General features: G+C 42.8%; 1 protein-coding gene across 1 annotated transcript; it reads left to right on the top strand.

The window, feature by feature from the left end:
- The first annotated feature begins 264 nt into the window (after positions 1 to 264).
- PRPH2 (peripherin 2) lies at positions 265 to 18799 on the top strand. The gene is made up of 3 exons (XM_082217853.1): positions 265 to 1473; positions 9611 to 9857; positions 15385 to 18799. Exons 1-3 carry the CDS (start codon positions 893 to 895, stop codon positions 15616 to 15618), a joined length of 1062 nt encoding a protein of 353 aa, XP_082073979.1. The 5' UTR covers positions 265 to 892; the 3' UTR covers positions 15619 to 18799.
- Positions 18800 to 21664: the final 2865 nt, after the last annotated feature.

Below are 21664 nucleotides of genomic sequence, written 5' to 3' on the forward strand. Positions count from 1 at the left end.
CGCAAAAGGTTTTCTTTCTTAAAGCCTCAAATTCTACTCCACTGTTGGCCCAGCACGATTAGCCTATAAGCTGCTCACAATATCTTTGGGAATTGTTTTTGGTGAGGATCGAGACAGTTTCTCCCATGCTTTTGAACACTTCCAGCTGTGAAAAGTTAGGGGATGGGTATAACTTGTCATCCACGCTTCCTAATACATAAATTTTAGTTCTCTTAAAAGGTGACCTTAATTCCACCAAAAAAAACCCACGTAAACCAGAGGGATGTCATTAAAGGTGAGTGGCAGGACAGGATAAGCAGCAACATGGTCTTACTGGCTTGGCGTAATCGAAAAAAATAGCAATGTCTCTGATCCAGTTTTGAATTCGGAGAGTGTCGGCTTTTCTCCCAAAAAGAGCCTAGGAATGGGACATCCTTGAAATAACTTGGTTTTCAACTGCAGTGTGCTGTAACATATCATGTGAAAGCACAAATCCACTAACTAGTAAAATGAGGGATTATTTCCATTGCTCATCTGCTGGCAGAGATTTCTCTAAATTGGATCACGCTGATTAGTATTAGAATGACGCATTGTAGATCCAGCTTTAATCATTTGAAACCTTGAAGCTGTTTCTCCTTTGCATGGAAGGGACCACTAGAAATAGTTGCATGTGCTATTTGCCAATAATCCTTTTTTTATTTATTGTGAAATTTGTTGATTCTTGCCCCTTGGAAAACCTACCCACGTTTCTCCTCCTTCAGGCTCGGCAAGATGGAGGGGCCAAACCATGGCTCTGTTAGAGCGACGCCATTTGGAATCCTCAAGGCCTGAATGGTGGCAGATCTTCCTGAAGTTGTTCTCTTTCCCAAAACAGGATTAATTTTTGTGAAGTCTTGGTGAGCCTAACACAAAGATGGCTGTGATGAAAGTCAAGTTCAACCAGAAGAAAAGAGTAAAACTAGCACAAGGACTATGGCTCATGAACTGGTTCTCCTTGTTTGCTGGGATCGTTGTCTTCTCTATGGGATTGTTCCTGAAAATTGAGCTCAGGAAACGAAGTGAAGTGATGGACAACTCTGAAAGCCACTTTGTGCCGAATTCCTTGATCTTGGTGGGTCTCCTAGCCTCTGTGTTCAATGGTCTTGCAGGCAAGATCTGTTACGATTCTCTGGATCCTGCTAAATTTGCAAAGTGGAAGCCTGCCTTGAAAGTGTACCTAGTATTGTGTGTGCTCTTTAACCTCTTCATTCTCTTTGTGGTTCTCATTTGCTTTCTGCTGAGGGGTTCTCTGGATAGTACATTAGAACATGGTCTAAAAAATGGCATGAAGTTCTATCGAGATACAGATACTCCAGGAAGGTGCTTCATGAAGAAGACCATCGACATGCTCCAGATTGAGTTCAAATGTTGTGGAAACAATGGTTTTAGAGACTGGTTTGAGATTCAGTGGATCAGCAACCGATACTTGGATTTTGGCTCTAAGGAAGTGAAAGAGTAAGTAGTTAAGTATAACTTATGCTTTAACCCGTGTTTGCATTCCAAGTCCTACTATCGGAATCTCAAGTCATTGCCATCTGAATCCGTTTGGCGCCTCTTGTCTTTTGTGTTTCTTCCTTTGCAAGGGCAGCTGCTCTGCATGCAGAAGGTCCCAGGTTCCATACCTGGCACCCCAAGGTACAGCTAGGAGAGACCGCTGCCTAAAACCCTAGACAGCTGCCAGTCAGTGTAGACTAAATGGAGCTAGATGGATGAAGGATCTCACTCAATATAAGGCAGTTTCCTGTGTTCTAACACAAAAAGCCTTCTTCAGTGTGGTGTAGTGGTTAAGAGCGGTAGTCTCGTAATCTGGGGAACCGGGTTCGCTTCCCCGCTCCTCCACATGCAGCTGCTGGGTGACCTTGGGCTAGTCACACTTCTCTGAAGTCTCTCAGCCCCACTCACCTCACAGAGTGTTTGTTGTGGGGGAGGAAGGGAAAGGAGAATGTTAGCCACTTTGAGACTCCTGAAGGGGAGTGAAAGGCGGGATATCAAATCCAAACTCCTCCTCTTCTTCTTCAACATTCCAGTGTAATGTGTGTTTTGCCAATGTTTTCTAGGTCATTTAGTTTTTAGTTTGTTTTGTTTTAAAAGTTTTTTTGTGAATGGCTAGATGCTCAACTAAAACACACACACATGGAATTAGGGTGTTTTATCCCTCAAAGGAAGGACACTGGCATTTCAAGATGCCAAACCTATTGCTTTGCTGGCTGATTCAATCTCCTAGGTTCATTCATCTCTTTCAGACCTGGTGCTGTAATAAAGTAATTGTGCCAGTTTTGCCCTTAAACGGGTGAGGGAGTAAGGAGGTTCTCCAGCACAAGCCCCACTGAAGCGAAGCGATTAACCTGGCTCTTGTTCATTTCAGCAGGGGCTGTGCAGGAGAGCTTCCTGCTTGCACTGAGCCCTAACGTTTGTCTTGACCTCTGTTAAGTCGCTCTGTGGCTATTATTGGCTTTCTTGGCTTATTGAACAGATGGAATCGTAGGGCTCTGCAAAACGGGCATGCCTTCAGAGAGACGCAGCCCCTGTCCCAGTTGATTTTATCAAACCAGCTGGGCAGATTGTCTTTGGCGGTTTTGCAGATCTCGCAGTCCTTGTTGTTGCTCCCTTACAGCATGCCTGGACATTGAGATGCTTCATGGGTTTTGCTTCGGATAGTACGTTTTGCTAGCAATGTTTTTCAAGTACCGCATAATCACTGTACGCGCTATGAAGAGGTCTGGGTAATTTACCGGTGGGAAAACACACACCGAGTAAAATTATAGCCAAGGTAATTTTGCAAAAGAAACCCAACAACATAGCGGCAAGTACTTTCAGCGCTTCTGAATGTCACAAAATAAGTGTCACACATTTACGGCACACAGCACCTTTGGAGGTAAATAGATTGGTGGGATTTCCTAGCATTAAATTCCTCCTCCCACTCACTGCACTTCTTAATGTGGATCAGGGCACCACATGTTTGCTATTCTCTCCCCCACATGAGAGTTGTAGTCACCGTCCCACACCACTTTCATGCAGGGACAGAATGTGAATATATCAATCAATCAATCTTTATTACGGCCCAGAGACCCAACAAATCGTTACAAAGCACTGCACAATTCAGACAGCCTACCTCCAGGTTAAACAAGCATTTTGTTCAGACTTAAAGATAGGGATCATTGGTTCTTGCAACCACCGATAAAAACTTCTCCACTGCTAATGTTCTAGCGTTTGTCCGGTCTTCCAATAGGAACCTGACAATAGTGAGCCTCTGATTTTCCCGGGAAAGGTACCAGCAAAGGTAATATCAGTTCAGCCCTGGCTTGCTCATATTTCACACAGTGCAGCAAAATATGTTTTATGGAATCGATGTCTTGAGCACACGAGCAAAGTCTGTCCTGGTAGGGAACTCCTCTCAACCTGCCAGAATATGTGGATATAGCAGCACTTCCCCTCACTGTTATACACCGCAATCAACAGAAAAAAAGACACAAACACACACCAGGTTATCAGTTAGCATGTGGAGAGATTAAGAGAGTTGTCAAAGGCTAATCAGTGAATTGCTGAAAATTTCAGGATTTCATAAAGCTCTTCCAGCTCCTAAGCCGTCCAGCCTTTGGCACAGGAGTGCAGCTCATCACACGAGAAGCCTCTTTTGTTGCAAACCGTGAAAAGGCATCATTCGCTGTGGTGCTTCCCAGAAATGCCCCATTAAAAATAATGGGCTGGGTTCTTTTTCACCCGCAGTGACCAGAGTTAACAGCCCTTTTCTTCTGTGAACTTTTATGTGCCTATATCAAACTTTAGTTTCCATTTAATAACCAAATATTAATCTGTTTCTTTTCGAACATTGTTGGGCATAGCTCACTAGGCACGCAAGCTCCATTCATTTCAATGGAAGTCCTAGAGAAGAAACTCCTTGTGCATTGCACCTGACGAGACTTTGTAAACTATGGCTGCCACAATACTTTCTCTTTTTTCCAAATCATTTTTATTGATTTTCCAAATTTTAACAAATCAACCACAAATTAAAACAGAATTTATACAAATTTTATGGCTACGGCAATTATTGTTCACTTTTGATTAAACAAGCATCTTTCTGGGAAGCTGTATCATGTTGCTCAGGAACACCATTAAATACTATAAGATGACAGTAAGGAAGGAATTCATATCCAACTCAAGTTGGTATTTCCTAAAGCAATCAGTGAACACACATGAATTCCTTCGATGAAAAGAGCCCTGGAATATGATAGGCATTAAGGTACCAATCCAGGCAAAGTTAATGTGTTACAATACAGTTCAATCTATGTCTACTTGGAAGTAAGTCCCATTGGCTTCAGAGGGGCCTGATCCTTGATAAGTGTGGCCTAAATCATGCTGAAATCAATGGGACAAGCCCATTGCAATTCAGTTAATCCCATTACTTTCGGTGGAATTTAAGTATGGCTAATTTTCTTTGAATTGGTCCCTAAATACAAGTGAAAGTGGTAGATGGATGGTGAAGTTACATATACAGTACAGTGGTACCTCGGGTTACATATGCTTCAGGTTACAGACTCTGCTAACCCAGAAATAGTGCTTCAGGTTAAGCACTTTGCTTCAGGATGAGAACAGAAATAGGGCTCCGGCGGCACGGCAACAGCGGGAGGCCCCATTAGCTCAAGTGGTGCTTCAGGTTAAGAGCAGTTTCTGGTTAAGAACAGACCTCCAGAATGAATTAAGTACTTAGCCCGAGGTACCACTGTATTGGATATGTTCATATTAGTTATATGCTAATGGCTAAGCATTTACATTTAAGTAATTGTATATTTAAATAATTGTAATTGTTTATCTTAAATGATGACAAATATATATAAATGTAAAATATTATACTCAAGTAGCATACTGAGGTTGTTTTGCTTGGTTTTTGGCAAGTTGCCCTGGAGTTTCTTAAATTTGTTTCTTTGGCTGCGATGGTTATGGCCAGAATTTTATTACCTTTAAGCCACTAGCTATATAATACTGTTATTAGCATTTTCTGAACTTTGATGCATGCTATGTCAAAAGTTATACTTGTTGAAAAAGTGTGGGGACAGTTTAAGTTGAAATACCCTTTGATATAAATAACTACTTGAGAGAACCTAATGAGATGTTCCCCCTTGCCAGCATTAGCTGAAGATTTGTGAGCTTGCTCTTAATCCATCCCTAGCAGAAAGGCAGGGCGGGAGGGGGAAAACAAGATTATGCTGTGCTTAAAAACGTGGGTGTGCTGAGAAATATTGAATGCTGGGCCTCCTGAGACACAGGTTTGGCCCTCAATCCCAATGGTGAAGTTAGGTGACATGGAAGCTCCTCGCCACCCTCATGGGAGTTCACAGAAGGCTCCATTTAGACCCTTAAGAAATAGTCTGGCAGTTGTAGAACAAATGAATAAAATGAAGTTGCACATTTAAGTCTGGAAGCGAGCCCTTTAAAACCGTATCAGCTGCCTAGAAAACCATGGGTGTTTTGTTTGTGATGATGAGAGCGGAGGTCACAACTAGGCTGTTAAGTGTGCAATATGTCAGGGACTGTAAATGGATTCAGGGCTATTTCAGATGAAATGAGGCCATGTCTCAATATCTCCCAAAATTCACAGATGAAAACTAGGGTGGCCGTGTGTTCTACTTAAGGGGGAGCAGTCCTTTAGTTGTCAATTTGAAGTGTCCAAATTGGGTTTATAAAGAACCAAGGGAGTAGGACGAGATGGTTGGATAGCGTTCTCGAAGCTACCAGCATGAGTTTGGCCAAACTGCGGGAGGCAGTGGAAGACAGGAGGGCCTGGCGTGCTCTGGTCCATGGGGTCACGAAGAGTCGGACACAACTAAACAACTAAACAACAACAACAGCAAAGGGAGTAGGGGTCTTGATGTTTGCCCATACTCACAGCAAGTTGCACTAACAGTTTTAAACAGGTCAGATAAAAGTGCAAAAATGGGACAAAATAGGACAGTGATGAACCAGAGACATTGTCCTGGTAAATGGGGACATAAGTAGGATAATGTAATTCTAAGTCCATTTTGGCTTGAAACAGATTCCACTATGTTCAGTAGGGTTTCCTCTTTAGTTAGGGGCTTTAAGATTGTACAAAGTGTGCTTCCCAAATTTGAATCTGCACCTGGCTTTCACGATACCTTTGTGTTTGTACCAATCACAATGGGAATCTATCGGTTCAACATCTCACAGTACCATTCAGGAAAGATGAGAGCATGAGTACAATATATAAAGTCCAATAACTCCTCCATTTCCTCCCTATTCCCCAATGCACATTCTTACGCTTGAATGTTTGGGACCCTTGGCAATAGATTAAGGGCTGGCCCAAGGCTGCCTTGGTTGAAATGTCAGTGGTGACCACTCATCATTACCTGGTCAATTTGCAAAGTACCAAGCCTGGCTCAGGTATTTTGGCGGCATCTGATGGAGAAAATCCTAATGGGACCTTTTTCCTGGGAGTAAAAATACAATAATAATAAATTTAATAACTAGCTATTTGCTGCCCTTTCACAATACCCCAGAACTGCTGCCAGAGGTGGTTGCCTCACTTTGCCTAACAGTAGGGCCAGTCGTGAGTAGCTTATGATTAAATTTCTTCGTGAGCCATTAAAACATGAGCCATAATCACAAATAAACAGACACTTAATGCTGACCGACAAGTCTCTCCCCCCCCCTTATCTTCATGAAATAGGAAAGAATAGAAATACAAGGAAAATACACAGATCAAAAAATAAAAACTCACCAGAACAGTAGTTGAACTAGTGGTGCAGACTAGTGTAATGGGTGAGACTTAACGTCATCTGCAAGCTTCTCAAAATTAAGGGTAAATGAGGAGAAGGTGATAATAGTGGGTGGTAGTCAACTAAGTTTTACTCAGAATAGACCCATTGAAGTTAATGGACCTAGCTTGGTTCTGTTAATTGATTTCAGTGCATCTAAATGCCACCCAGTGTTTTTGCTTTTGCTTTCCTCTCAAAACAACAACTTGGGAACAACCAGGGGAAAGGTGATCTTCATTGCGATGTATCTGTACTGGGATCTCCCCCCCCCAAAAAAAAATATGAAAACAAAACAATCCCTGCGGTGGAGTATGCAGCACAAACGAGAAAAGGGTTGCCATACCCTAAACATCACAAAGTTCAACTGAGCCTCCTCTCAATTAGCAGCCTGTTCCATGTGCCAGCAAGCAGTAAAACAAACAAAGCGTCAATTGGAGGATTCCTGCGTTTCTTCCATCACACCCACATTTTAATAACATTTCTCAAGCAGCTGCCTGCTTTCTGTTCTATGTGTCCAGCAGGCCAAAGAAAGCAAGTGGCAGGCGATCTCACGCTCCTACTCTTACGCCAACACACACGTTTCTAAAAATCCTCTGTTGTACCTGGCTGCCAGCTGCTTCATGTGACTGGCAGGCAGCAAAACAAACAGAGCAGCACGTGGGTCTAGAAAAACAAGGCAAAATCAGGAAAAGAGGAGGGGGAAACAGCAGCTCTTTAAGACCGCATGGTGCTCTATAGCTTGGTGTCCAAACAACTAACTTATCAATTACTGTTCTGACTTCACTCTTAGGCTAAAAACACTGACAGACAGGAGCAGCCAGGCCATCTCATTTCACATCAATTGCTTAGAAAGGCGCCTGCACATTTTGTGCCATAGTTTTATTTCAAGGAGGGCTAGATAATTACTTTAAAATAAATAAGGAAGGAAGGAGGTCCCGCCAGGTTGGCCAATCCCCTGTGCATGCTGAGGAGCACAAGGATCACCAAAAATAAGGCGAAGGTACATTTTCTTCTTGCGAGGAAAACAATTAAGTTTCATTAGAGTTCATCAAGATTTACTGGTAAGGATCTGACAAGGATCTACTAAAGTTTGGGCACTGTTCAGAGTATAAAGATATTTGATTAATCATGTTTGTTGCATGAGGGTTTGTTGCATGTTTTATCCACATTCACTGGACACATTCACTGACAATATTTTTGTCATTTACTTTCATTCAGCTCCACCCCTCTGAAATATGATGCATACCCTGAACTCCTCATAGAGTCACTGAGCTTATCAAGGACTTATCACCTTTAGCAGACAAAGGCATGCACACACACAATCTCTCTCTCTCTCTCTCTTTTAATCACTTACAGCAGAAATCTAATCATAGCTATTCAGAATATTCAACTCCTATTGAATTCAGTCAGGTGTGCTCCCAGGTACTGTAATTGAGGTTAGTAGCGCAGGCTCAATTTCTCTCCCCTCTCATGGATGGTGCCTCTGCCGGATCTTCAGCAATTCCCTCTCTCCACTGTCGCGCTATAATTCTGGGAAGTTCCTCGACTAACGGGGAATTTCCAGGGAGCTCAGGAGGCTGCTGTGGCAAAAAAAAAATGGTGGGGACATCATCTTTTGGGGACGCCCTTCTGCCAGCACTTCTCAGGATCCAGCCATCAGGTTTTATTCAAACCATCAGTTAAATTTGTACAGGAGTAAAAACGATAGTTCTGGATGTACTTTGGTTTTGGATCAGGTTTGAGGGAACTGTGGCCCAGACAGCATGCTCAGGGTTCATGCATGATGGGTGTTGTAGTCCAACAACATCTGGAGGACCACGAGTTTCCCATCCCTGCTTCCCATGTGACATAGGAAGCGGCTTTCCCTCCCATGTATGAGAAAAGGGAGACGGCTTCTTCTGAGATGGTGCTTCCCAGATATTACACAAACACATAATATGAGTGCTTACACTGATTATAGTAAACTGGAGTATTCTTCTGGCCAATTATTAAATTATCAAACTAGCTGATTAAGCGTTGTGGAATTTGAGTGGCATTTCCCCCTAATTGGTGAGTGGGTGGGAAACAATGGGCTGTTCTCGACTGATCATCTGAAGGAACAGATAAGGTTCTGAGCAGGACATATGGTGGGGCCACTTACCCCCTCACCCAGCATCATTGCTGCTTACCTGAGCGAGGTTGGGGCAGGACGGCGAAGAGATCAGTGGTGTGAGGTTGCGCCAGCCACGTCCCACTAGTGGTGCAGCTACACAGCCCTCTCCACCCCAGTCCCATCCAATTAAGCAGCAGTGACACCAGTGTTGGAGGCCAAAATTGCAGTTTCATCCTACTCCAGGTATCACTACTGATTTCAGGTAACAAAGAGCTATCGGATGTGGATATTATTTTGGAAGGGAAAGCAGGATGATCATTCAGGGTTGGGTCCAGGTTTGAACAAATGGAAATCAATGAGCATTATTAGTTAAGAATCCCCAACTTGACCCAATGATTGCAATGGTCTACGCCTGTCTAAGGCTGCTTCCAGCAGGTGCACAGGTTGCTCAAAGAGCACATCTGGGCCTTTGGAAACAAGAGTTTAACTTAGCAGATTTTGCCCAGAAAGAGTAAATCTAGATTTCAACGAGGGAGGGAAAATATGGGCTGGCATTTCAATACCAACAACATGATGTGGACTCTAGGGGGAAAGTTGCATGCAGGAGCCACAACCTGAGTTTGGATGTGGCACTCTGTGGCCGAGAAACAGTGTGCTGAATAGCAGTAGGAATACATTTGGATCCAAATGCTTTGATATTTGTAACTTGCTGTGCTTTGCCTGTTTACAGCCGCATTAAAAGCAACGTGGACGGCAGATACTTGGTGGATGGCGTCCCCTTCAGCTGCTGCAACCCGAGTTCGCCACGACCTTGCATCCAGTACCAGGTCTCTAACAACTCAGCTCACTACAGCTATGACTTTCAAACCGAAGAGCTCAATCTATGGAACCGCGGCTGCAGGGAGGCTCTGCTTAAATACTACAGCAGCATGATGAGCTCCATGGGAGTCATCGTCCTCTTTGTCTGGCTCTTTGAGGTAATACATCGGCATAGTAGTTTCAGTGTCTTGCATAGAACCACAGTGAGAGGCCAGCCCTCCACACAGAAGAGCAAGAACGGGTGATGGTACCAAGTGGGGGGACCGCCAACGAAATGGCGTGGTACACAAACCCTCCAACATTTCTCTGATGAAAATAGGGACGTTCTATTCCATAATGATAATTTTACTATTTATACCCCCCACATCTTACAGGTTTGCCCCAGCCCCTCAAGGTGGCTTCCAACATATATGAAAACATAATAAAACATTAAACGTTTTTTTAAAAACCTTCCCTAAAAAAATTAAATATTCCCAGGATTGCCTTCAGACAGCTTGGGGGGTCATATAATCCCATACCCTCCAACATTTCTCCAATGAAAATAGGGACATTCCAAAGGAAAATCTGGACATTCCAGGATCAAATCAGAAACTGGGATGGCTTCTCTAAATCAGGGATGCCCCTGGAAAACAGATACACTTGGAGGGTCTGCATTACACTGCAAAAGGAGGGCCTTCTATTCTGAGCTCCATGCTGTTCAGGGCCTGCAGGGGAGGGGAGACAAGGAAATTTTCCCCTGATCCCACACAAAACCTTCCCAATAGTACTAAAGAGCTCAGGTTTTGGGCTTGCAGCTAGCCCCATCCTGAGTGCTTTACTGTTATATTCTGCAAGTAGGGAGGAACTCTTCCTGAGAGTGGGAGAGAGAGGCCTTTAATGCTATGATCCCATCCTATTTTTTCTTTTCCTTTCTGCCCCCCACCCTAAATCAAGTAAGTAAAAAAAAATGCTTAACTGACCAATCACGCCCCAGATAGCTCAGTTCTGCCCCCCCCCGCCCAATTCTTGCCTCCACAACATAAATCCTGGCTCTGCCTACACTCTTTGCCTTCATTTTTAACTTTCTTCTACTTCTGACTTAATAGTTTGTGATGTAAATAAAAAAGGACAATGTTCTTAGCTTAAATTTCTATACTGTGGTACCTTCGGTTACATATGCTTCGGGTTACAGACTCTGCTAACCCAGAAATAGTACCTCAGGTTAAGAACTATGCTTCAGGATGAGAACAGAAATCGTGCTCCGGCAGCGTGGTGGCAGCAGGAGGCCCCATTAGCTAAAGTGGTGCTTCAGGTTAAGAACAGTTTCAGGTTAAGAACGGACTTCCAGAACGAATTAAGTTCTTAACCCGAGGTACCACTGTATTTAGCTGTGTCAACCAGGCAGTGGTCTTCTAGGATGCTCCTCCTTGTTGGTAGAGAAGGCAGGACGACAGATCTTGTGGACTCGTTTAAGAGAAGGAGAGTTTCCTGTCCAGGCTAGATCAGGAAAAGAAAAGGGAACCCTTTAAGCCAGCCTTTGCTAACCTGATGACCTCTAGATATTTTGGACTACAACTCCCATTAGCCCTACCTTGGATGTGTTGTCCTGGGCTTATGGAGGTTGTAGTCCAAAATATCTTGAGTGCACCAGGCTGGCAAAGGCTGCTTTAAACCCATTTCAAGGGCAGTCAATGGAAAAACACAGAAAGTAATTGAGCTGCAACAACCCATAAGAAAATATCCAAAATCCATATTAGGGCAGTATGAAAAGGTCAGAAAATAGTGCAAAAGCTTTCAAGTTAAACCAGAGATGTTCATCAGGCTGTTGTTGTTTAGTCGTGTCCAACTCTTCATGACCCCATGGACCAGAGCACGCCAGGCACTCCTGTCTTCCACTGCCTCCCGCAGTTTGGTCAAACTCATGCTGGTAGCTTCGAGAACACTATCCAACCATCTCATCCTCTGTTGTCCCCTTCTTCTTGTGCCCTCCATCTTTCCCAACATCAGGGTCTTTTCCAGGGAGTCTTCTCTTCTCATGAGGTGGCCAAAGTATTGGAGCCTCAACTTCACGATCTGTCCTTCCAGTGAGCACTCAGGGCTGATTTCCTTAAGAATGGATACGTTTGATCTGTACAAAGAAAAAAACCACATTCATTGCTTTGCTCATTTTTGCCTATGGCTCCACCCACTCTGGCATTCCCAGAAGGGATTGTGGCCCTCAGTCGCAAAAAAAGGTTCCCCATCCCTGCCATAGGGATGATCAGGCATGATCAAGTCTTTTACATGCACGTGGGCAGGGTGGAAGATGACAGAGGCACTCCACTGTGGACTGGCAGCCTCAAGTCACAGCCCACCATGGCAGAAGGGCATCCCAGTAGGTACATTCGTGATAAGACTGTGGTATGGCAGGAGGAGTTATCATACACATACAGGCTAGGTTCAGATGCCAGGAACATTGCAGATCTAGTCTCAGGATGAGGGGCGGTGGTAAATAGAAGCCTTGAGACCATATTCTCAGACTAGGGTCAAGGGCCATATCCTGCCTAACATAAAGCAGAACCAAACTCAACATTATTTCCTCACTCTGTTAATTTATCTCAGGTTAGTTTACTTCTTTAGCATCAGTTTTGCATTAACACAGGGTTTCCCAAACTTGGGTCTCCAGCTGTTTTTGGACTACAAGTCCCATCATCCCTAGCTAGCAGGACCAGTAGTCATGGATGATGGGAACTGTAGTCCAAAAAGATGGCTGGATAACCAAGTTGGGGAATCCTGGTCTAACAGAATAAGCCTTCTCAGAACTCTCTTAACTGCCCAGACACTACTGTTCTGAAGCACCATCTTCCTCTCTGATGGTCAGCTTGGGTGACTGACTGCCTATCAGTCTCGAACAGAAATGGGGGCATCCAAAAATAAGGCAGAGGTTTCTATATACCTAGGCCTTTAGGTATGCACATTAAGTGACATTTAAAAAAAAACAAAAAACCTCAAAGTGCCCTGACCGGAACTGTGAGCTTCTAGGATTTACAGAGGATTGATGCCGACAGTGATAGAGGGGAACAGTTCAGGACTCAGAAAGAACCGTCAGTGGTCTGCCATTCCCCCGCCCCTCCAGCTCTGCCTGACGCCCGGGTTGGCCCTAGGAGAAAGGACATTGGCCTACTTAAGTCCTTGGCAGGATGTAGTAAGCATCTTGCAGCAGGGGATTAGGTTTGGATGAGTGCTATGAGGTTAACCTCCCCCACCCCACCCCTGACAGCGCCGTGCTGTGCTATTAGCATAAAAAGGGAAATGAACACTCTCCAGAACTTTATTTCTCATTCATCCATTCACCTCACCACTGTAAAATGCTCGTATTCATGGCTGACAGCTGTATAACACAGCAGGAGAAGGCACTGGAATTGGGTGAAGAAGAAGAAGAAGAAGAAGAAGAAGAAGAAGAAGAAGAAGAAGAAGAAGAAGAAGAAGAAGAAGAAAGTGCTCTTCATTCTTTTCCCACTCTAGACACACATAAAAACGACACGAGAAGTCAAAATAGAACTACAAGAAGCATTCCTCTTACCCGGTGGCATCATTCTCTCGGGTTCCACTTCTTATTTTTGAAATTCAAAGTTGAGGGCTTTGTAGCAAGGTGACATAATTGCAGGAGACACAAGCAGGCCAGCCAGGACGTGCAAGAGGGACCTGGTTTCTCTCAGGCTTGCAAGCAAATCCGGCTGTGTTCTTAAAATGGCCACACTGGACTGCGAGTGGCCATTTTAAATGTTTCATGTTTGCATTTTGCTTTGTATTGGTCAAATCCAACCATAGAACTGCCCCACCCCACCTGGTAACTCTAACACACATCCATTACATTTTAATCTTCAACAAATAATAGTAATCTGCCGCATAGCTTAATGTGAATGCTTAAATTTTACAATCTAGTTGGTCTGGGAGAGGAGTGGGGGTATTCTAAATAATAACAACAACAACAACAACAACAACAACAACAACAACAACAACAACAACAATTTATTATGTATACCCCGCCTATCTGGCTGGGTTTCCCCAGCCACTCTGGGCGGCTTCCAACAGAACACTAAAATGCAATAACCTGTTAAACATTAAAAGCTTCCCTAAACAGGGCTGCCTTCAGATGTCTTCTAAACGTGGAACTCCAACTTCCACCATCCCTTGAGGGGAGTTATAATGCTACAACATCTGAAAGCCTACAGGTCCCCAACTCCTGTCCTTGACCAGACACTTGATTGTAAAATGTCAAGAGTTCTGGTTGATGGAAGTGACAGAAGTATAACATTTTCACTGAACTTCTACCACTTGCATTCTGAGATTTTACAATGCAAGGGCTGTAGGAGACTCCTCAGGTGACATCTAGCAGGACTGGCCCACCTATGAGGCAAGGTGGGGCAACCGCCCCAGGCAGCATGGTCCACAGGGGCAGCTGATTCCAAAGTCAATCTTTGTTCCCCTCTTCTACATGCTGTAGATTCCCCCTCAAGCTTTCTTTTCTGGTGGGGCATGGAGTGCCATTTCCGGGTCCACCTCAGGTGCCAAAATGTCTACTATCTAGACTAACCACCACCATGCCCACAAAGAGCTTTCAACGTACCTGAAAATCTCTGTTGAGATCTCCTCTGCCAGGTCGGAGGAAGTTTATAACCACAAACATCTACTAGAGTAAAATTATCGCTGCAGGACTTGAAGGCAAAAGCATGTTTCTTCCCTGCATATGGTTGAACAATTCAAGCACCAGATATGCTACACTTTTTCCAGGATCTAAACAGGGATGGGGAACGTGCCAATTGAACTTGCCAGTGTAAGTTCTGCCAGCTTCCACTGCTTAGGGTTGCTCTGTCCATCCTGTGGTTCTTTGGATCCAGGGATGGGGAACCTGTGGATCTCCAGATGTTGTTGGGTCTCACTGGGGCTGACGGGAATTGGAGTCCAACAACATCTGGGATGGTCACGGGTCCAGAGCAATCCTAAATATAGGAAACTTGCAGAATTTACACCAGCTTAAGTTAAACTTGCATAAGCTTACCCCTGTTTCAAAATCCATTCAGGGGAAGGCCTACTGCAGAGGGGAAACAATCCTTTTAAATAGTGTTTAACTTACCCTGCTGCTGGGCTGCCAGGTTGTGTGACTGAGATGAAAGAGATTTGGAATATGTAATCATAATAATTTATTATTTATACCACTCTGGGTGGCTCCCAACAGAATATTAATAATAATTTTTAAAGCAACAAAACATCAAACATTAAAAGCTTCCCTAAGCAGGGCTGCCTTCAGATGTCTTCTAAAAGCCAGATAGTTGTTTATTTCCTTGACATCTCATGGGAAGGTGTTCCACAGGACAGGTGCCACTACCAAGAAGGCCCTCTGCCTGGTTACCTGTAACCTCACTTCTCGCAGTGAGGGAACCACCAGAAGATGCTTCTCCCATTGCCCCACTCTGCCCCCACTGTGATCCTGGAATGACCCCCCCCCATTTTACTTACACCAGCTAAACCCCAATTTGAAAACCTTTTTATTTAGACAAGACTTCCCAGATTTCAGCTGTTCTTCTGATTTCCAGGTTTTGAAAGGCACACTTTATACTGTTTCGTTGTCTGAATGGCCTTTTGCGGATCACTTTGACATACTTGGATATGAAGGGATTTACACATTCTTTAAATAAAGGCATTTAAATTCTGTTTCCCAACCAGATGTCGGTGATGATAGGGTTGAGGCTGTTGCATACTTCCCTGGAGAGCATTGCCAATCCAGAAGATCCAGAATGTGAGAGCGAAGGATGGGTGCTGGAGAAGAGCCTGAAAGACACTTTCAAATCCACCCTGGAAAATTTAAAAAATATTGGTAAGATGAACCAAGTGGATGCAGGCGCAGAAGGAGGAGAAGGTGATGGTGCAAAAACCCAAGCTGTCTCAACCGTCAGTTGAGTTTATTGGCTGAAAAGACTGTTACCAAAGACTGAGATTTGTGAATATTCGGTTTTTAAAAAGGTACAAGCTGTCGCAGCTATATATGTATATATATATATATATGCATGCACATAACATACACTTTTTACATACGGAGAGAACAGTATAAAGCACTTTGTGGATAATAAAAGCATCCTTACAGTAGACAGCCAAAATCACTTCTATGGAAAATGCTATAACGTGAAGTTTAAAGCAGATATTTTCTAGGGTAATTCTATTTTTGAGGCAAGTGATATTTCATAAGAAATTCGGTGTGAATAAGTGGTTGACACTATCTTGAGTTTCGCGTCCCATCACCGGAAACCGAATGGGGAAGTTTAAAGCTAATTATTTTTGTACTTAAGTTTACAAATATATTTGTGAAAAAACAACAATATACTTTTCTGGGGGGGGGGTAGTCAAAGCACTGCTCTGGATGTTCTTGCTAGAGCAAAAGAATATTCAGTTGTCCAAGTAATGGAAAGACATAGAGAATGGTATGAGTTCATAATAGCCTCTAATTTTTTGGATAAGCGCAGGTGTTGTTTGAAGTTGTTACTGAAAGGACTACCTTCTGCCATGTTCACATGATGCGCAAAAACAGAGAGTAAAATTGTACTGGATTTCTGTGCACTGAACACGAACTTGTCATTTGATAAAAATAAGATCACACTAGTTTGAACAGCAGATAAGCTATAACCCAAGCTGCCAGCGCTTGCTCAGGTGCTGTGATGCCAATACGTCATTCATTCATTTGGTAGGTATTTCTGTATCTCAACCACCTCAAAGTTTTAGGCTCACTTTGTTTTAACATACGCACCAACTACAATAAATCGGACGTGAGAATTCTGCTGTTTCCTGGGAAGCAATCATGGCAACCAACTTGTAGCGGTTTGGTTGTCAAAGGAAAAATATTGCCACAAATCAGCACTTGGGTGTGAGCCTTTCCCCCTCCTATTAATCGGCACAAGCTAATAATCGGAGCAAGTTCATCACTTTTAATTCAACAAACTGGATGCAATGCAGAAAAAGTTGGATTTTCTGCAGCTTACATAAGACATCATTGGCTCAATGACCTCGTTGGCTCAGTGCACGGTGAATCCAAACACGTTATTCTGCATGACTGTATATTACTTTTAGTGTTATTCTGAAAGTGGTGATCAGATAGCAAATACTTTTTAAATTTTAGAAGCTGGAATGAAGCATGGGAAAGAGCTTGCTGTGTAAAGAGATTTTTATCTTTGTTCTATATGAAGTTTTATTTCATTATTTGTACATATATGCATGTATTTGCCAGGCAAGCCTTTCCTGAGTGAAAGCAAAAAGCAGTTAACTAGCTTCAGCAGATTCCTAGGTGCTGTGAACAATTGTGGTTGGACCTGGTACTTTGTCCAAAAGACTTGACCATCTTCAGTAAGTGACAGAAGAAAGGGATGGGTGATTGAGAAGAGATGTTGAGTAGTGTACATGTGTGTGAACTTGTGGTAATAAAAAAGTGGGGTATGGTAGTTCAAGGAAGGTCGTTCTGGAAAAAGAGAAGCTCAGGAGGGACTTGCAGAAGAATGCATAGATAGCTTATGAAGCTGCCTTAGCCCAAGTCAGACCAAACGGTCCATCTAGGCTGGTGCTGGCGACAGCTCTGTAAGGCCTTTCCCAGCTTTTGTTGTCTGTGCTCCTTTTAACTGGACATGTTGAGGACCAATGGGGATCTTCTGTGTGCATGGACACTTGACAAGAGAGAGTGCAAGGGGCCATAAGAGAAGGTGACCTCTGCTAGGTATGGCCACAAGCCGCATAAGGGGGAGACCTCTGAAATAAGGACCATGAGACTGAAGCTGTTATGAAGTGAAAAAGGAGGCCAGGGCAGAAACTGAAGCACAGGAGTGATGTGATCACAGAGAAAGGAGCACCAATGTAAAGGAATCATACGGGAGAGATACAGCAAGTGGGGAATGTCAACAAGGAGTAGGCTACAGTAGTATCCTTAAGTCATGACGGGAGAACAGCCAAGGTTTTTAGCAGCAGGTATCAAAAAGAAGAACGAAAAATAACATAGCGAAATTGACTTGTGAGGTGGTGTGTTGTTTGATAAGAGATTGAGTGTTGGGGGGAGGAGGGCTCATTTAATTTCATTGTACACAGGTTGTACAATGACAATAAAGGTATTACTATTATTATTATTAAGAAGAAGAAGCAGATTAAGGGTTTGCTGACTGCTTAGGTTCCAGAAGAGGACAAAAGGAAGGGTTCAATGGTAACCTTCATGAAATTCTAGGCAAATTGGCGTGTGTGTGTGTGTGTGTGTGTGTGTGGTTTTAGTAGTATGCCATTGTCGCACACAATTCATCACCAGCGAGGTCGCATGTACAGTTTTTACTCTTTTTTCCAAATGAAGAAGTTAGTTAAATTCAGCATATTCCCAGTTTCCAAATCCATTCTTGATATTTGCAAATGTTTAGAACATTATCATGAACCTTAGTACGAACCTCTTAAAAGAATTCTGCACTTCAGCTTTTGAAACGCAGTTTTTGAAACAGTGAAATATGGATGGCAGGACCAGTAAGCAACAAAACAAAAGATTAGGGAATACAGTAACTAAAGCTAAAGATACAAAATCTGTTGTATATAGATCTATAATGGTGCTAGTTAGGTCAACATGAGACATTTTTCAAAGAACAGGCAGCTGGAAAGGAGTTTAATTATGAAAATTTCAAAATGCTCTCCAGGGAGATTTTAGTGTGCTGTGCTCTGTATCTGACATATGAGTAGTAGTCATGAAAAGTTCCGAAGAGTTTATTGTATTGCACCTAAGCTTATTGCAACCCTAGAAGTATTTGACTGCAACCATCACTTCATACAGAGTTGGGTTATATCCCTCTAATTTGTGTGGGGGTTTTTATTTAACACATTATTTACTGATATCAGAATATATGGGTTCACTTACAAAATCAGCACATTTCACAGCTAATCTCAAGTTACCTCATTATATTGTATTATATTAGGTTATAGAATCAGTTTTTGTTTAAGGACTAGCGATGGGGAACGATTTCATTTGAAGTCACATTTAAAAGTGAACCTACCTAATTCATACTTTCTGAAACAATACACAAACAGAAACACAACCATTTTATAAAATTTGTACTTATATGAATTTTGCAGTGAAGTTCTCCAGCCAAGAAATGTGTTCAAAAATGCATGTTTTAGGGGGAATTCTGCATGAAAATAGACATACAGTATTTGTGAAAATAACTTACAAAAATGCATGTTACAAAAAATGTATATATTCATCAAAATTGCACACAAAATTTGCACTTAAATTGTGTGTGAATATTCATGAGGATTTTTTTTAAAGAAAGGATTTTCAAACAGATGTGGAAATGTGGAAAACAAAACTTAAGATTGGAATAATAAGAGACTGTGATAATAAGATACTGGGAGAAACCAACGCTGAAAGATTCACCCATTCCTAGTAAGGACACAGGAGACATAGACATTTTTGTTGTTTTTACAGAAATGGGAGGGATCCGTTCTTCTGAATGAATACTTTTTCTTCTTTTGCTGAAGGTGGATAATCTCCACCACTAGGCTGAGCAGATTCCTTTAGAACAAGCAAAAAATTGGAACTGTCACACCCCTTTGGCAGCAATACAACTTAGTGGTGAAGATTACTCATTAAGAAGGAAGGAAGGAATTGGTGGTTGAGAAATGAAACAAAAAATGCACTATCCAGCAAGATAAGATATTCCAGTTCATGTGGGTCTTTTGACATGGCTGTTTTGTATTAATTTGTAATATATATTTATCCTATCAAGAAAGAGGTTCTGTGATATTGTAAATGCCATTTAACATATGTTTGTAGGTGCTATTTTTGCAAATGTGAATGTAGATATTAAAATTATCTATATTTTAAGAGTGTGTACCTTATATATATTTTAAAGTATTATGTGGATTTTGTTTCTTTGTAAATAGTTTTTTTGCTGTAAGGATTTGTAATTCACTGTCCAGCGCTTTAGAAAGGTAACATTTGCTCTGCTTTTTTTCAGCTTAAGACTCAAAGGGCCATTTGACATATTAAGTAGTGACAAAACATGCTCCCCCACAAATGCACACTTGACAGAACGGCAACTGGGGCTGGGGGAGGATTGGCAAATTTATGATCGGCCTTCACCAACTTGGTACCCTCCAGATGGTTTGGATGACAATTTGCATTAGCCAGAACCAGCATTGCCAGAACCAGTCAGAAATGATGGAAATTGTAATCCACTGTCAGCTAGAGGGCACCGGATTGCGGAATGCTAGACTGGAAGCTCATGATGAAATAACCTTTCTGGAGCTAGCTAACTAATAGCTAAGCACCTCTGAGTTTGGTGAGTCCTGCAATACTGCTTGGTGTTCCTTGATGGAAGGAAGAGGGGACAGAACATTTAGGAGGTATTCTACTAATGAGTTCTATCAGTGCAAGGATTTCCACTTGGTCAGTGGGACTGTCCCATCTCTACTCCCCTCACACATGCCCCCCATTCCCCAAATATGCCCCAGAAGAGTGGGGGAACCCCTGGAACTGATTTAGGGGACTTGCAGAAGGAAGAGTGGAGAGAATGTTCTCGTGTACAGAAACGGAGATCTTTGTGCTCATGGAACCTTCCCCTGAGCGCTGCATTGGATTCCGTCCTGTATTTCTATACCACCCTTCAGCAAAAATTCACAGGGCAATGAACAACAAATCACTATATATTCTATAACTAGTTTCAGCACCAATACAAAACAAGCACAACATGAACTAAAATAGCAACAGAAACAAAACTACAGGTGCACACCACAAAACTAACTGTGACCGACTTCACCTCTTCGTTAGCAAAAGAGGTACCTGTTCACCTTCCTTCTAAAATAAAGGATAATGGCAAGGCAAGGAGCAACTCAACGAGAAGATTGTTCCAGTGCCTTGGAGATGCCCAAATGGTCTCCATATTGCTGATCAGGACCACCCCATGGGCTTCGTTGGCTGATCTTAAATATTGGGCTGGTTGGTATGCAACAAGGTATTTTGGTCCCAGAGAGTTCAAAAATTTAAATGTCAGAATAAGCACCTTAAGCAGGAATGGGAAGACAATTGGTAACCAGTGCAGCTGTTTTAAAACGGAAGTAATATGTGAGTTCCCCGCTGCTCCCATAAGACTTGGACCACTGTGTTTCGTACTGCTTTAAAAACGACTTCTGAGTCGAGTGCATTACAGTATGGAAATCCATGGCCAGGCTACCCCTAGCCAGGAAAGTTAGTGCATCAGCCAAAGCGAAGCATAGCTGCTGCTGCTGGCTGCCGAGTTGGGACTTTGGTGATGAATATGGTTCCAGTAGTATCCCCCAAAGTGCACCTCTCCTCCTTTAAGGAAAGTGCGATTCTGTTCAGAACAGGCCATTTCACTAACTGCTGAACCCAGGAACCATCCTCCCTTGGCACATCTGCTTTATTTGGACTCAGCTTCAATTTGTTGGTTCCCCATCCAGTCCATTACTGCCTCAGACACTGATTTCAAGATCTGGGCTTCCTTGAAGGCGTGTAATCATTAATCCTCAGACTAATAAAGTGCATTGTGTAACTGATTTACAGCAGAAGGGTCTCAAGGTTGCTGGCTCATTTGAGATCAAGTGAAAAATATCCAGAATCCAGAAACAAAAATGTTCATTCAGACATGTGGCTTCATGTAACCACCTTGCGAACAACACAGGGCTGTTGGGCTGGTGTGCAGTTACTTTCTGTGTTCTATAAATGCCTAATACATCTGACTGAATTTGCAAGGAAGTTCTGTGGAAGCAACAGCCCATCTTTTCTGCTCACGTTTAGAAATGTGTTACTTTAAAATTCCCCAGTTCCTCCAAGACACAGAACACTTGGCAAAACATCCTAAGAGGGAGGAAAGTATACACACAGCTGCTCCAGAGCTAATCGTTTCTAAGTAACCTTAATACATTTTATGAGATTAACCATCATGCACTCCTCTATCCTGCACACGTAATGCTGGACAGT

Source organism: Podarcis vaucheri (assembly GCF_965113315.1).
Source record: "Podarcis vaucheri genome assembly, chromosome: 3".
NCBI classification, from domain to species: Eukaryota; Metazoa; Chordata; class Lepidosauria; order Squamata; family Lacertidae; genus Podarcis; species Podarcis vaucheri.